This window comes from Pezoporus wallicus, unplaced genomic scaffold (assembly GCF_028554395.1).
Source record: "Pezoporus wallicus isolate ANWC-B61680 ecotype Strahan unplaced genomic scaffold, APGP_CSIRO_Pwel_v1 contig_4901, whole genome shotgun sequence".
Lineage (NCBI taxonomy): Eukaryota > Metazoa > Chordata > Aves > Psittaciformes > Psittacidae > Pezoporus > Pezoporus wallicus.
The window spans coordinates 5,535,983-5,553,816 of record NW_026640354.1 but is presented as its reverse complement, the minus strand read 5'-3'; the positions used below and the strand labels follow the sequence as shown (position 1 = coordinate 5,553,816).

General features: G+C 35.6%; 1 protein-coding gene and 1 long non-coding RNA gene across 2 annotated transcripts in view; one reads left to right on the top strand and one right to left on the bottom strand.

Moving 5' to 3' along the window:
- The window catches only part of EYS (eyes shut homolog), a gene marked incomplete at its 3' end in the record, with an annotated part of 771,151 nt that overhangs the window by 132,842 nt on the left and 620,475 nt on the right, over positions 1 to 17,834 (bottom strand). Inside the window, exon 36 of the mRNA XM_057418821.1 lies at positions 15,494 to 15,723. Within this exon, the coding sequence (XP_057274804.1) occupies positions 15,494 to 15,723 (230 nt within the window). The remainder of the gene's footprint in view (positions 1 to 15,493; positions 15,724 to 17,834) is intronic.
- Positions 2,549 to 3,757, top strand: LOC130604355 (uncharacterized). The gene is made up of 2 exons (XR_008973435.1): positions 2,549 to 2,657; positions 3,384 to 3,757. It is a non-coding gene; the product is annotated as an uncharacterized LOC130604355 (long non-coding RNA).

Genomic DNA, 17,834 nt, shown 5'->3' with positions numbered 1-17,834 from the left:
TAACTTTTTCATAATTTCTAGAGTATGCAACAGAAAATAAGAACTTAATCACTTCACATTACATATTTCTTCAAAATGTGTTGCCTATTTATATATTCCATTAATGACAGAAATACTTTCTATCTATTTTGTGTTGAAGATTTATTTGCAATTTTTCCCTGCAAAAGGCACCATGAGAATTCTCATACTCTGTGCCAAGACTGCAAATAACAAAAAGTATTATCTTGACCTCTTAAAGATGTAATGACAGCAGCTTTCACAAAAATATAAGCCTTTGCCTGCAACTCTTGGATCAATGTCCAAATTACACACATTCTGTAGTGATACCAGGAAGTGCTGGCTAAGTGACTTTTAAGTGATAGACTACTCAACAGCAAGTTTTCATTCAGATGAAAATCATAATAGACTGTATTCAGATAGCTTTGCTTTTCATTCCTTTTTGAGACCTCTCCAGAAAGTGTTGGCAAATATATAGATGATTTCAGGTTTTGAAGACAGAAGACTAGAACACACTGAACACTGAGGATGTGACAGTTGTTACCAGCTCTTAAAGCATACAAAAGGCAAAAATTAGGAAATAGCACTGATACATTCAGACCTTGTATTAAAATGTATTTCCAGTATTACTTTCAGCAACTCAGATGGAAATTGCTTGTAAAGACAGAAGACAAAGAAAATGCTGCCACAGATAGGAAGACTTTTAATATTATGTCTATGAGTGATCATGTTGCCACAGATTCAAGACAGTTCTACAGGCTAAAAATGTTAAAGTAAGGTCCTAGATGTGACTGGGTCTTTAATGGGTTTAAACACTTGTCCTTTTCAATATAAAACTTCAATAATTTTACTTTAAATTAAGGTTGGGAGAAAGTTGTTTGTCAAATAAATGACAAATATGATCTGGTGTTGGGTGGTCAGCTTCCAGACAAACCCTCTTCTTGTAGATGGAGAATATGGCACCTAATAAAATTACCATATTTATCTATTTTCTACCATAAATGGAACCCTCTGATTTGTGACCATTATGAAAATGTTGTCAATAAGACTTTTCTGGTATTCAAAGGACAGCAACTGGGTGGACATACAGAGACCTGCCTGCATGATCTGGTACAGAAAAATACTTACTAATTCAATTTCTATTCAAAGTTGGCAGGCCATGAATCAGGTCTGGTCTACAAGGCATGGTGCTGCAGTAATGCACACAGATGGTAGTAATTTTCCCAAATGTGTGAATTCCCATGCTAATAAAATTACATTATTTATGATTTCTTCACACACTGCTTCAAGACCAATGATTTCTCAGATGAAGTCAGGGCATGACCATCTGTCAGTGATCATAATGATGTATAGAGAGTGGAGCAATCATGCAGCATCTGGTCAAAATATAATTCAAAAGGTCAATAATGGCTACATAATCTGCAGTATGCTATGATAAAAGTTATCATATCATGAAACAGCCTTATGTGCTAGCAAGGCAAGTAACACTATATTATGGGGCCTGGATTTTTTTTCTGATTATAAGATTCTGAAACCTGTACCAAACCAGATAAACCCTGAGCTTAGAGTTTTCTCCGTAGTAATCATGTCAGAGCAGGGTTGTTTAGCATGTTGAATATATGCTGAGTATCCAACTTTTAAGAGGAAGCTTTCTTTTGTATCAGCCAATCACAAAGGAAAGGTGCACCAAGATAAAGGGTTTTTTAAATTATGTGTGCAACTGATTCCATTAAAACTGAAGGAAATTGACTTTATGCAATTACTAGCCTGACAGGCATATTTTTTATTAATAACAAGTAGAATATGCTGTCAAGAATTTATTATGGATACTCGATGTGCATTGATAGTACTGATATAGAAAAATACACATTTTAAAATTGTTCAGTGCAAATAAGTTTCTTTTGCACATTAATGTTTTGAGTTTTCAAATCCATGAAAGCTTTCTGTTGAGATAAAAAAATATTCTGGGTAAAGAAAAAAAAAACCAAAAAAAGAAATTACTGACAATGTACATATATACCTGTTTCAGAGAAACATTAAAGGTTTGTGTTCTGTGAAAATATATAACAAACAGGATCCTTGAAAACACATAATGTATCTGTGGTTGGTCTTACATACTGGGCAGTGGATTTAAAACTGTTGATCAGAAATACCTGCATCCACAATTTAATGTTTCTATTCTCAAGCATTCTCATGAGAGTTAGTTTGCCCGTGCTGACTGTCCCTTACTGAGTTAAGGACAGCTGTTGCAGCCTGTGAAAACACAGCATCTCTGGGTGATCTGCTGACCCTTGTCATTAATAAAGGTTTTGGAATTCACTTTTGTGTGGGACATGACTGCTGTCAAATACATTTGTTTTAATGCATAAAACCTGACACATTATGCTACCTACTAATTTGTTAATCCTCATGCTCTTTATGCTACTGTATTAGCTTTCAAAAGCAGCTGATTGGAATTATCACATATCTCATGATTAGAAAAGGATGTAAGTAAGGACCTCCTTGAGGCAGCTTTGGGAATCTTGAAAAACAACTAGATATAAAATGAAGAGTGAATTGCTACTTGGCAAGCAGAATCACACTGTTCTGATCCCACAAAAAAACACAGAAGAATGTGCAGCAAGAATTGCAGTGAGGGAACAAAAGTCTAAGGTCATAGAGTGAGTCTGAGGCTAATTCAAGAATATAGGAGAGCTTGATTTTTAGTCTCTTATGCTATTTAATGTTAACAGTTTCTCTATCAAGCACTGAATTTGTTTAGGCTACAGTAGAAAAAAACACATCAGTAACTGGAAAATCAGTTTCTTGCAGAGCATGCATGGAGTTGCTTCTGGTGCCCTGAAGTACTCTCTGTAAGTTACTCCCAGGAACAGACTTTTGCTCTAATACATTACTGTAGGTTTTCTTGGGGGTGGAGGCAGGGATACTCTTCACTTCCTTATCTGATTGTTTCTTTCCTCAAATGCACTCTGTGTTGACTGAGAAACAGTCACATTCTTTGATCTGTGACAGTCTATTTTACTTTTCTTTCAGTATGTTTTGCTTTGTTATTTCTTTCCTTACACTGAACATTGTCTGTGCAAGTACTTCTACTCCTTCCATGAAACAACTGAATAGCTGGCCCCAGGAAACCAATTCTGCAAAGCTACCTGACATCAGCTTTCTCCAGACCCTATCTCTTTCAAGTCAAACTCTCTGGAAACTAATCTCTCTTTATGCTCCACCTTTGTGAAGGTCTTTTTCTTTGCTACGTTTTTATAATCCACTGCGTACAGCCAAAGAAAACCATTTCTGTGGTCTCACTAGATTGATTCATGCCATCCCAGAATATATATATTATTCTTCCTCCCTAAATCCCTTCCTCCTTTCCTTTATTATTCTTGTAGATCTTATGTGACATGTGCAGAGTACCAAGCTAAGATGTGTGGTGGATTCTGTTCTCTGCTGTATCATATATGTGATGGTCCACTGGTCACAAAAGCAATGAAAATAAGCAACAAGCTACTGCAGATTTTGAGAAGGACTTATGGAACCAGCAGAAAACCACAAAATGCAGGCCCTTGGTTTTGTGGTCAAAGATAGGAAAAGCAAAACATAGTAATTACTAATGCCAGATTGGTACACCCATATTTGGATATACTTTCTGAAATAATCTCTAGCTGATAGCAATGTAGTTATTCAGCTATTTATTTGAATTCTCCAAACATTTCCTAATATTGCCTCTTTAGTTGACTAATATATTAATACAAATTCAACCCCACATTTTAATGACTTTTTTTTTCATTTCACCTTCAAGGCATTCTGTCCTTTTTTAAGATCACAATAGCTGCCAATTCAATTGAGCCTCATGCTCTTTATTACATTATATCAGCTTTTGAAAACAGCTGATCTGAATCATCAGACATTCCAGGATTAGAAAAGGAAGTAAATAAGGGCCTTACAACACTACGTACCAAAGTAGTAGTTGGAAAAACATTGGTTTTATTCTGCACATGCTGTTGTCCAAAAACATTAAAGGCAAAAAACCAATGCTTACAAACATTATGAAGATACTTGAAGATTAACCTTTTCTCAGTTTTTGCTTTGATCGCTATTCTAAGTCGTTATTTAATACTCATGCTGCCATACCTTCATTCTACTAGAACGTTTTCCATTTTCATCCAGAATAAAAAAAAATATTGTAGTAGAGAAAATATAAATGGAAACTACAAAAAAGAAGAAATGCCATGGCTCAGTCTTTATTCAGTGATGACAGCAGGGAAACATTCATGCTCTTTTAAGAAAAAAGTCTAAGTTGGACTTGGTTAGACTAAACATGATTGGTTTTAGACTCTCCTGGGTTCAGCAGTAGCAGTCATTTTTCTCCTTCTTAGTAGCTGGTGCACTGCTGTGTTTTTGACTTTCAGCCTGGGAACAGTGTTGATAACACCGATGTTTTTAGTTGTTGCTCAGTAATAATTACTCTGACCAAGGACTTTGTAAGTCTCATGCTCTTCCAGAGAGGATGGGAAGCTGGGAGGAAGCAGAGACAGGACACCTGACCCAAACTAGCCAAAGAGGTATTCCATACCACAGCACGTCATGCCCAGTATATAAATTGGGGGCAGTTACCCGGAAGGGCTAGATCACTCCTTGGGTCAGGCTGGGTATCGGTCGGTGAGTGGTGAGAGGTTGTATTCTCTTCCCTTGTTATTTCCCTTATCATTATTATTATCGGTGGTAGCAGCAGTGGTTTTGCATTATACCTTAGTTACTGGACTTTTCTTATCTCAACCCATGGGAGTTACATTCTTTTGATTCTCCTTCCCATCCCAGCAGGGATGCGGGGAGGGAGGGGGAAGGAGTTGGGAGGGGGGAGGAAGGAGGGTGGAGTGAGCAGGTGACTGCATGGTTCTGGGTTGCTGGCTGGGCTTAAACCACAACATAGACTTACACACAGATTTCTATCAAGAGATAATTAAATTCAGATTTTGTTCAGTATTATCTCATTTTCAAAGTTATTGTAATCATCATTTATACATAACCACAAAGCACACTCAGAATTTGCAGAGAGCACCTAAAAGCAATGAGAAGACTTAGCTTCTTGTCTCACTCAGTTTATCAAATGTGATGTGGCACACAACATGTCTACTCACCTATCTTCCCACCACAGGGGCCACCACAACCACATTTAGCCATAACTACTGTGAATGCCTTTACCACAGAATGCATCCCCTGCTGACTCATGTGAAATGAGCAGATTACTTCAAACAAACACTGTTCTAGGTGAGCAAGCTGAGTAGCTACTAAATGGCTCAGACTGCCTTACAGAATGACATTGCAGCTGATACACAACACGCTAACATATGGTTTGCTGTATCTGTAAAGTTAACTTTAGATTAAACTGGTTTGGACTGGAAAGCAAAAATTTTCCACATATGATGGACTACACATGTTTTCCACATGACTACAAAAAGAATAATGCAAGTTTGTAACAGCAGGCAGGCAGCATGCAGAAGACATCACTTTCCATCTGAGCAGGGATTTAAAAACCTCAGACCAGGTCTCCCTTCTTTTTGACACTGTCATGCACGTAAGGGTAACAAAGAAATTGTCAAATACAAGGAGATGTTAAAAATGTCCCTATCATTATACCATGGCTCATAAAAAAGGAGATACAGTTTTTTTCTGTTCACACTGCATTGGGGTGGCAGGTAGGCAAGTTACAAGAGACTGTAACAGCTACAAAACTAAGGGAGAATAAACAAACAAAAAAGGTGACAGGAAAAGAGATACAACTATTATGAAGTAATTTCTAGATGCTTTCTATGTATTATTCACATATACACAATAGCACATAACCAGTATATTCCTTGAGAGGAAAAAAAGTTGGAAAAGAAATGACATAGTATCAGTATTGCATGGTCTGTAGCGTAACATTTAGAAAGGAAGGAAGAAGCTGTGTTAGTTAGGTTCAGAAAGAAGCAGCATTTCTGTTATTAGCGAAGACACTGCTTTTAATGACATTTCAGAGTATTTTCATAGATGCCTTTAAGCATTTCTTTCTCTTTTTTTCTTTTTCTCTTTTTTTTTTTTTTTTTTGTAGGCAGACATTGATTATATCTTCTCTTAAAGATTCATTAATCAAATGTTAAGGGGGAAGACAGTTTTTGCCAGGAAAGCACCTTTTAAAGCAGAGAATGGAAATAGCCATGTTATGAGCAAAAAAAATCATGGCATAGATAAATGAAGACATTGCCAGAACTTATAAAAATCCTTATGTCATGCACAATGCCTAAGCCTTATTGATTGTCAGGAGTGAGATTCAGCACTACTCCTAGAATTCTACATAGTTTTGGCAAGTTGTTTACATAAAAAATAAGATACAGCAATATAATAGGATAGTATTAATCTACTGCTTCTAAAACTGTAACAACTCAGCAGGATTTCAGTGTAGCACTACTGGAGCTGGAAGAAAGAATGAAGAATGTCTCTGTTCTAGAAATACAGCAAATATATAATGTATTTTCAGAGATAACATAAAATGCAGACAAATGCAGGGGTTGGTAACGTCCTTGCTGAAATCTCATTTGAAGAACACCAAAGTAGTAAAACACCTCTGCACTGAGGTAAGATGATAATACCACAAGCTGAAAGAGTTTGTGGATATGTCAAGTATAAAATGTTAGTTTCTGCCATCAGGTAGTTCTTAGTTTTTATTAACATTCTCTGTGTCCAAGTTTTTTTTATTCTTATGAGATATTTTTAGCCGGATGAAATGTAATGCTGATGAATACTTTCCTTTATAACTCCTCATTTCATTTTGCTTTTCTAGCTTAGTATTTCAAGAATATTTTCAGCGTTGAGCTGCCCTATCATGCCAGTTCAGAAATCTGTCCTGCCTGCTGCTAAATGACAGAGTAGTAGTTTCTTTATTCTCCTCCCTCTTCCTATCCTTAAGCGTCATCAGCTGTTTAGTATATTTAACAGGGACCAAAGGCCTTATCATCTTGTTAATGTACCTAAATCCCCATGAAACTAACGTTTCGTTGTTTTACAAAAAAAAAAAATAAAAGCAAGGGTGACCTTTACACCAAACACATTTTAAGCCAGTATTTTGGATCACAATATTCTGTTTTGGGCAAATTTACTGTTACTATTTCATCAAAATCTTTTGCCTCCCCAGCCTCTCTGGATATATTTAAGATCCCCAAGCATCACCATCTCGATTGCATGAAAATATTCAGGCTTTAAATCTGGGCTGACATTTTTCCCTTTATTTTCAGCTGCACCCAGGCTGGTCTCTAGAAATGTCAGAAAAAGGGAGACTGATTCTGATCATCTGGAGCTGAATTTTGTCATATCATTTCCTGTCTTGAGTCTGTCTGGCTTCATCTTTAAAGGAAGAGATTTATGCAGTATGCTGGATTTCAAAAGGCAATGAATGAAATGTCCCTTCACACTCAACTTTTTTTTAGTGCATGTAAACCCTACATTTTCTACACCTTTTCTATGCATTCATTTTTTTTTTACGACTGATTTAAAATGCTTTTATATCAAGATCAGAATTAAAATAACAGGAGTTCCTATAAAATTCCCATATAGGAATCTCCAGGAACAAAGACAGTTGCATACTGATTCTACTATGCTCTTAACATGACATTTAATGAAGTACCCACATATTTAATAGGAATATTCCCATCTTGCTTTTTTTTCTTTTTTTGCTACTAAAATAACAGCTCCACAATTAAAACTATGTACAAATTTTAAATGATAAATCTTCCTTTTTGTATTGCACTGAGCTGAAAAAAATATCCCAGTAACAAAATCCCTGTTATATGAGAAAATGTAAGTGAAGAGGTAAGTGTCTGAGAAGAGACTGAGTTTCTGCTGTTAACTCTAAGAGAAACCTTAAATACTGCATTTTGTCACATCATACATATTTTACTCATATAAATTTGTGGTTAATTTATTCTTCTTATTTTGCTGAAGTTCACCAGTTTCTGAAGCAGGTTGTTCAGATGAATAAAAAAACCCCAGTCACTACAGCTATGATCATTTAAAAAAGATAATGTTAAGAATAATGCCACATGTTGTAAAACCTTTTTGGAAGTCAGATGAATCTACAGTTTTCCACTATGAGTGGTTGAGGCTAACAAGATGCTTGCCTTTATTCTCTTGGTTTTATTTCTCATATTTGTGTATTTTCTCTTGTGTTCAATATGCAAGAGATTTGTATTATTTATATATAATGCAATGCTGTTTTTTTTTTCTTTTATAGGGTGGAAGAATTCATTAAGCAAATTCTTTACACAGGACCATATCATTCACATAAGAAAATTATTTTTATTTATGCAATTTCCTGTCTTAAATATGTATCTAAAAGAAAGGAGGAATCTGACAGTAAATTCCTCAACTCTTTGCTCTGTTTGATGATGTATTCAGTATTTTCACTAATTCCACTGAAACACAGGGGGACTCTACATGCTCCCTATTTCTTGAACCTCCCAAATATTCTGCACAGGACGGATCTACAGGCATGAAGAGTGTAAATAAATAAGTACAGGAAAGTCATCTTTTGAATCCTTAATTTCCTGGGTAGTTAAATACCTAAAGAGATAAAATGTTTTTGCTATATAATTACTTGCATATTTTATCATCACAAACTGTTATTGCAAAAATATAAAGAAAATACAATTGTAGAAGAAAATTTCTCTTTTTATAGTATAAGCTGTCTTCTTTCCCTCGAAGGAGGTTTGCTCTCTTAAGGAGCCTCAAAACAGTGATCTCCTAACATTTATATCTTAAATTTCCCTCCCCTTTGAACAACAGTAGTTCGAGATTTTATGTAAACACAAGCACCAGTGTTCCATAAAGATGCATGAAAAGGAATGTGTCAGGCAATTCTAATCAGAAATAATGGAGGGGGTGGGGGGTGGGGTTCATAGTTGAGCCAGTTTAATGCTTAGGCCAGAAAAGAACAAAGGCATTTCCTTTGTAACCACATCAGGTAAGCGGTCAGTGTCCTCCCAGAATGACCATTCACTTTGGATTCATTTGTGACATGAAAGAATCTGCCAGTTGGCATTGTTCTGAGCAGGATGCTTTAGGGAGTTTCCTAGAGAATCCTGATGTTCACTTCACATTCACAGCTAGCTGAATCTCCTAAGAGTGGTCTCCAGCAGATCAGCAGCTGCACACCTTTGTATCCGGGAATGAAAAAAATAAAACCCTGTGCTTTTTTAATCACAGCATTCTTGAAATCAAAATGTCATAGTAGCACAATATACTGTTATCCTAAGTCGCTAACACAGGTGATTTCACTGGTAAAAGGACTAACTAACTGTTTATTCTATGCTATAAAAGCAAACTAGTCTTCTTTTCTCTTTCTTACAGGCTACATAATAAAGCTCAAAGACATTATTTAATACTTCACCTGCTTTATCACATGGCATTTCCTGTGGAAGAATGCAAATGAGTCTAGCTCAGAAAATAAGCATTGCCATACAGCCTGGGGAGACAAATAACATTCCCACAGATGACTTGATTATCAGCAAATTAGCACTAACAGAACAAATGGCAGCAATTCAACCGTCACTGAAAGAAGGTGTTTCCAGAAAATGTCATAAATGGAGAAGCAAAGGAAGAAAAGAATTAAGTATTTGTCACCTATGCAGTAAGGGTTATCTTCGAATGTAAAATGACTCCAAGGAGCTGGGAGATTAGCAGCTGAACAGGTAACAAGGTTTAGAAAAAAATCAATTTTATACTGACATTTTCAAACAGAAAATGAATGGAAGAAAACTTGTTCCCCACAATTCTAAACTTACCATTGCTACATTTTCTATTATCTGTTCTTGTCTAAAATATGTTATAAAATTGTTTCAGCTCTCTTAAAGATTACTATGACAAGAAAACTTTCATCCACACTAAAGAAATAGTGATTCAGATGCCTAATTGTAGAAATGCCAAAATTTCACAGGTCTGATCTACACGGGAAAGCAAAGACTTTTCTACTGCTTTTATGATTCATTTTTCCCAGAAAAGGCTGACTTCTTGAGATGTCATGAAAGCCTTTATAGCAGAATGCTCATTTTTAATAACACTCAAATGATTAAAAAAAAAAAAATCTTTAAACAATATTTTACTGCAGCGACCTTATGCTAAGTCCAGGTGACTGTGCACATAATGTGATTACTCACAGATGCATGGCAATATGAAGCGCTAACACGTTACATTTCACAAGGTTTGGCTAGTCTCATATCAAAGTGCAAGGTCAGACCCACAGATGAAAGTGCAGAGAACATTAGAATTAATTTAGATAATTCCTTTTTCTTTGCATTGCTCATCAAAATATTACTTCTGTTGAATTCTAATATACCAAGTAAAATGTATGGGAATGGCTAGCTATTTCCTACACACAGTTTTAAAATTGTTGCAAGTGCAACTTGTCTATCAAAGCCAACAGACAAAGTTATTTAAATTCTGGATAAATCTTTGTTCTTAAGTATCCTACTGTGTTTTAATTTTTAATGTCTTCCTCTCAATCTGAAGGGAAAACTTCATACTTTTTATAAATTTAGCCCAAATCTAGAAAGTTAATTTGAAAGTTTTGCATACACATATAAATGCATTTTGTGGGAAATTAATAAATATCTCATATGTTTAGACATTGGCTGTAGTTTATGACATCAAATTAATTACTGAAGTTTATACATAGCTCTAAACCTGTTGTTTTTCTACTCACAGAGTACTACCAAGTTATGAATGATTTTGAGGGAGGACAAAATCAGTGAAAGAACACCTGAACTCTGAAAAAGCAGAGAATATGGGGTGACAATCATCTCACATTTTTCTTTCTGGGTATCTCAAACAGAGACTTGAATGTGGAGATGAAAACACAACTGTCCTTCCTCACTCACACATCTTCATATGATTCCTCATCCTTCTTTTTGATGGCAGTTGTCACAGACTTGTTTTAAATCATACATACGAAGTATAAACATTATTAAGCAGATAGATTTATGACTTACTGAGACATGAGGTTGTTCTAAATATGGCCAAAATCACAGAAATTGGACCAATTACATTTATTTTCAAAACCAAATACATTGACATACTAGTCAATGATGCAAGTTAGAAATGTTAAGTTAGGAAAAATCTCTATAAAAGCTGCTAGTAAAAGAAAACTCTAATGTCAGGGTGGTATTATAAAGTATTGCTTGACAAATCAGGAATTCTGACAGTGTATCCCAGGGAACAAATGTAACGAAGTCCCCAGGTGGGACGTTTGTAAAATAAATGCATGTAACAACCTCCTATTTTACTCCTGGTTTTGCAGCTTTGTGAAAGGAGTTGACCTTTAAGTAATGTACAGAATATACCCAGGCAACATATAAAAATTAAAAAGATTTCTCATTTTTTAACACGACATTTAAATATTCTTTTTATTGAACAATTTATAAAACTTCTACAGAATGCAAAAAATTTTGGTGACTTTAGAAATGTTAATCTTATAATTAACAGTCAGGGACATACTTTCTTTGCACATACAAGACAGTGATATTCCAAACCTATTGCTATGAACTTTACACTAATAGACAACCATCTGCCTTCATACTAAAGCATTACATTTTTTCCGCTCGTGTGTGGGGATTTCACAATGAAGCAGATACAACCTTTTAGCTAATAATTGTTTCATGGATGAAAGAATGACACATTTAATATTAAAGTCAAAAGACTTATTTACCCAGAAAGGAAAAAGAAAAAAGCTAGCTCAGAGTACGCTCCCTGTCACTGTGTCCATATCCACACAATCTCACCTTTCTAGTGTACAACCTAGCACTCACTACTCAGTAATAAAGCTTAAATTTACACTGATACCAAATTTTCTATACTGCATTTAAGGTTAGAGGTTACAGTTTTTAAAGACAAACTTGTAGCAACTTTTTATTTCCAGATAACTTTGATAATCTGTAGTATACTTAGGTATATATCCAGCACTGACAGCTTCAGTTTGACTTTGGCAAATACACTGGTTCATACTCATGAATTTCTGTTTCATTAGGAAATGGAGATAGATTTCCACTTTTCAAAATTGTCACTTAGAGACATTTCAGATTCAGAGGTATTTGATTGTAAATAGATCATGCATTTAAATGAACTGTCTTGGCCCTAATATGTCCATAATGACTGTTTTGACTTGGAACACATTTCCTGTATGGGCAGAACAACCTACTGAAGTTTATTAGTTAAAGAGCAATCAAATAGGAAAAAGGCAATAATGCATATAACAACACACTATCAAATTAAACCACATAATTAAGATAATAGCATTCACTTACTTTCACTCTACAGGCTGGTCTTATGCACTGTAAGAAATATACAGTTGTTACTAAGTGGCATATCTTAACCTAGAAATACGCAACACATTCTAATGAAGCCAGAGTATCTAAACAGGGTTTGTGGATAGACCCTGTGGTATATTATATTGACTCTTACTACTCCAGCTGAGTGTGTGATATTATTTTCTTGCTGACCTGTAGTTAATGGTTGACCACTAAGATGTTTAATAAGTATGTGCTACTGGAATGTAGAGGTATACATTACAGCATGATCAAAACAGATCACAGCTATACCTAAGGAGTTAAGAGACAATTTTCTTGACTGGAAAAAAAAATCTGGATTGCATAGATGATAATTTAGTTTATCACTTTCAATGTTTAGAGTAAATGATTACAGTTGCCCTTATCTTCTGCAACTATGAGTTCTTTCCAGACTTCTTGAAGAACTGGTCTATGACTATCAAAGGCTTATAATGCTAGTTCAGTTGTGCAATTTCTGGTCCCGTTACATGAAATTATCAATCTCACTAAAACTTTGGAATTAAGTAAAATGACATTGTGCTTCAATTACTTTTCATCTGTTAAAAGCAGGATAAATCAAATCTGACCCTGATCTACCTAAACATGCAATATCACAGCATATGCCCTGCACTGTAGCTGCCTCAGTGAACTGCCGATGAGCCTGTCACATACCACAGCCCTGGCTGACCCAGGATTGCTAAACATGAAGAAGGAATCTATTCCCTGTATTGATGGTGGGATTGTAGGGTGTAAAAGCAGAGCTCTATGAAAAGAGGAACTCCTTAATTGGTCTTCTTACAGAAAGGGAAAAAGAAGAGGAATGTTCAAGAGCTATTAAAAGACATCTGATGTAGAAAAATGGATCGCTGTTAAAATCCTATCATCAAATATGCCTTCAGGGCTCTGCAAAGTAAACAGCATCTCTTCCAAGTATAGAAAAAGAAAAAAAAAAAAGATATGTCGTGGAAATTAGACATAACCAGTGAAAGGATGAAATGATTATACAACTAAGGTTATACTCTCAAAAGGATCTACTTGTTTCAGGTTTTTCTTAAGGCTTGCATTCTAATTTTATTGAATGGAATAGTTACCAGTGCGTCTAACGTAGGATGTTTCAGTCCTAATTTTCATTATTTGGTTTCAACTACAATTTATTGTAATAATCCCTGTTTTTAATCTGCTCTACAGGCAGTCATTATTCAGTCATATTTTCACACATTTTTGAAACAAAGTAACAAAGAGGGAAGTTGACCCCTTCATTTACATAGGTAAGATAAACATGCAAAATTCCCTTGGAAATATCATTGAAAGACAATCAACACATTACGTTGTATGAACTTAGCAGGCTTGTACTGGTTAAGTTTCAAAGGAGAAATGATGAGGATGATGTATTTTTGGATGAGCAACCCAAATATAGCTGTTTCTGTAAATGAACTGGAAGGTACTTCCATTAAAGAAGTCTGTGGCACAGGGAGGTAAGTACTCAGCCCAGGTAATATAATTCAAACATAGATTATGTCAGTTTTCTTTAAAAAAATCAAACTCGCAAAGACTCCTGGAGACTGACAGATCAACAGGAAGATAAGGTTAGGTCATCCGAAGGCAGCAATCTGACACCAGTGGAGTCCAGACAAGATATCACCCAACAGAGTGGTTGTATATATACACTGCTGCAGCCTGTTACCCCAGGATGTCTACCAAACTTTTGCTTAAATTTAACACTGCTTACTCCTGGCAGAACCCTTGAGAAAAGGCAAAAGTTGCTCCCATACAAAATACTGCAGACGATGCTGATGCAAAGGATGCCAACTGCATTCTTTGGAACACAGAAGGGAATTCTGGCACATAAAATATGGGTTAATAAATAAAATATTTTATTGAAATATTGAAAAATCTTCATTGCAACACACATGGAACGGTAACTTAATCTATTCCCTTTGAAAGAAACATGCTTTTTTGGTTCCGCTATTTTATGGTTCAGTGGTTTGCACAACTGCCATGTACTGAAACCAAGTGCAAAGAGTTATGTCCAGATACCAAATGCATAGAAGATATTCACAGAATTCAACTTACTTACTTAATGACACTGACAATTTGAAATTATATGATTTAATTTATTATAAAATTGGGAAAAGCTGAAAGATAAAACAGTCTCTGGTATCTAAGCAACACATCACAATTTCTTTTTTATTTTAAGCTTACAATCATTGATTGCTTTCACATACAGTGAGTGTAATGACCTACTTTCTGACAGTAATACAAGGTGATGTTAGCTCAGATATACTGTCAACCTAGCAAGCACATTTTTAACTCTAGTAGCCTGTATTTCATACCATGGGAAGTTCATTAGGCGGATGTTACAGTTATATAACCATAATCTAGACACTTCTTATATTTTTTTTTCTGTGCACCAGTAGTGCCCTTTAATACTATGAGAATTATCCACTGCCATTTAGAATCCCTGTATCTTAAAAGTGAAAAGTTTTTGAAGCCAGCTGTAAAATGTCATAAAAAGAACTTTCTGAAATCTAGTAATGTAAAATAATTGTAACTACAAAATAGTAACATAGATCACTTTGTCTTACAGCCTTGATTCCTTTTACAAAGAAGCCCAAATTGTCTGAAGAATTATTTTTTATTCAAATTCTAATTAAATTATGTTCATTTGACTAATACGTGCTTTATGAGCAACAATAGAACAATAGAAGTACAAATGAGCAGCAGAGTAAAAAAAGCCTTTTTAAACAACGGACCAGTCACAGTGGCAAAAAAAGACCTCGATCTGTAGAAATGGAAACAATATAATCTTTTGAGGAGATCTTCTTCTTATTTTCATAAATTAACTTTCTTCTGTCTCAGAAATAATACTTTACATAACATGCATTCACACAGTGCACAACAATTTGCACAAATACATTTTTTTTATTTACTCAAGTTTTCTATCTTTACTAGTGCCTGACTGATACTACCAAACTTATGCCGCAAGTAAATATTATTCTAAATACCTCAATGAATTCACTTCTGAGTTTCCAACAGCAACTGGGATGAAAAGCAGGGCAACATGTCGATCTCCATCTCTTCCCCTTTTCCAGCTCCAAAAAGCATAAGAATTGCATTTCACAACTAATACAGAAAGAATAAACCACAACTACCTTTTTCGCAGAACCGACCAGTGAAGTGTAGTGGGCAGTCACACTGAAATGAGGTGGCCCCAGTAGGCAGAGAGACAGGATGACAAGTCCCTCCATTACGGCACAGTCCATCCTGGCATACAGATGGCAATGTGGGGAAAATCTGAGAGGGCACAACAGGCTCAGGCATCTCAGGCACATCAGAAGAAACCATAGGGAATGCTGTTGACAGATGTGTGGGTACAGGAATCCTGATAGGAAAGAGACAATATATCAAAACAAAACAAAACAAAACAAAAAATTTCCCAAGACTTTTCCACTTCAGCTTCATTTAAAAACAGTGTGTGTGGGGGTTGTTTAGGAATTCAGATTATATTTAAGAAAATGCAAGTACATTAGGAATTCCCAAATCAAGTCCCCATCCTGAAATCTATCAGAGAGATAATGAAAGTATTTTTCCCTGAGATTGCAAGAAATAATGGGCATGTATATAGCACGGTTTGTATTAGCTCTCACAATTCCTTTTCGGTGGATGAAAACAATGGAGTGATAAATAAATACAGGCTTGTATTATTAAGCATTTTATTGCTTGATGTTACCAAATCTCATAAGGCAGTTCTACAAGACATGACTTTCATACAAGTATATTAAGCATGCACAATCAGAAGAGAAATGCTGTAGTACAGCAACAGAGTATATTTTAATTCATGGATATAACTGGGGTGATGGTGAGAGAAAGGCAGATGATTTTGCCTTAATTTTCCCCCATAACTTTTCTTGTTTGGAATGACATTATCTCTTAATTTTTGAGCCCTCACATTAACTACTAGGCTGATACATTAATCAGTAACCTCCTTTTTTATTATTTTCTATGGCAAAGTTGCTAGAAATAAATTAACAATACCACCTGTTTGTCCTAATTGCCAGCTCTATTTGTTACTGCTTTTTTTTCATCCAGAAAGCCAAACTTACAACTCACTAAAACCATACAAATTTAAGGTTACCGATTTACTAACCAGAACAACTTATGTGCATCACAGAAATTACTAGGATGAGGGTAAAGCAAAAGGAATCAAAAGTCATACGAAGTCATGACCATTTAATAAGTTTGCACAATACTAAGAGATAGACTTTATTCTTTCATTTTATAAAGTTTAAAAGGTTCTACTTTTTTTCCAGAAAGTAAGTTTTAATTCTGAAATTTGGCAACAGTAATCTGATAAAATACCTTATTATTTATACTTCACTGTTTTTTTTAAACTTTATGAATATTTCCCCTATGTCTTCATGTTGTGCAAAAAAAAAAAAAAAAATTAAAAAAAAAAATCGTATTAGAGAATGGTAGACTAGGTTGAATTGACATGTCACTGACACTTTGTCCAAAACAGAAATTAGAAATTAAATGTTCTGTGCAATGGTTTATAGGTGTTACACCTTGTGAAAGCCAATGTTTTCAGCAATGTGTTAAATATCAGCAGTCAAATTCTTATTTTGGTCAAAATGGTGGTATATACCTGCTTTTCAAAAAATAAAATTAAGAAAAATTCATATATTGGCTCCTGCTGCACCCTTCCCTCTCTCCTTGTCACCTGCTCTTATATCATAGGATCATAGAATCATAGAATAGTTAGGGTTGGAAAGGACCTTAAGATCATCTAGTTCCAACCCCCCTGCCATGGGCAGGGACACCTCATACTAAACCATACAACCCAAGGCCTCGATCATCTACGTCTGCTTACCTTATTGTAGAGGTTGCAGTATGTCTTAACAAGAAGCATTTGAAAGGGATGACTAACCATAAAAATAGAGTGTGACTCCAGAAGCAGTGTGATGGGGCACCTTCAGTGTGACTTTGCATTCACAACTACAAGCATTTGTCTCCTTAAATCTATCTTCCAAATTTTTTATATATCCCACTTAGCCATGACAACCCAAAAACTGATTTTAGTAGTTTACTTCTTTGCAACCCATATGTGATGCTTTGGGCCAGGATAGGGTTAATTTTCTTCATAGTAGCTAGGAGGGGGCTACATTTTAGATTTGTGCTGGAAACAGTTGATAACACAGAGATGTTTTAGTTCTCACTGAGCAGTGCTTACAGAGTCAAGGCATTTTCTGCTCCTTACCTCACACCACCAGCAAGTAGGCTGAGGGTGCACAAGAAACTTGGAGGGGACACAGCCAGGACAGCTGATCCCAACTGACCAAGGGGACATCCCATAGAATAGACATCATGCTCAGCAATAGAAGCTGGGAGAAGGAGGAAAGGGGGGATGTTTGGAGTTACGCTCTTTGTATTCCCAAGTAACTATTACATGTGACGGAGCCCTGCTTTTCTGGAGATGGCTGAACACCTGCCTGC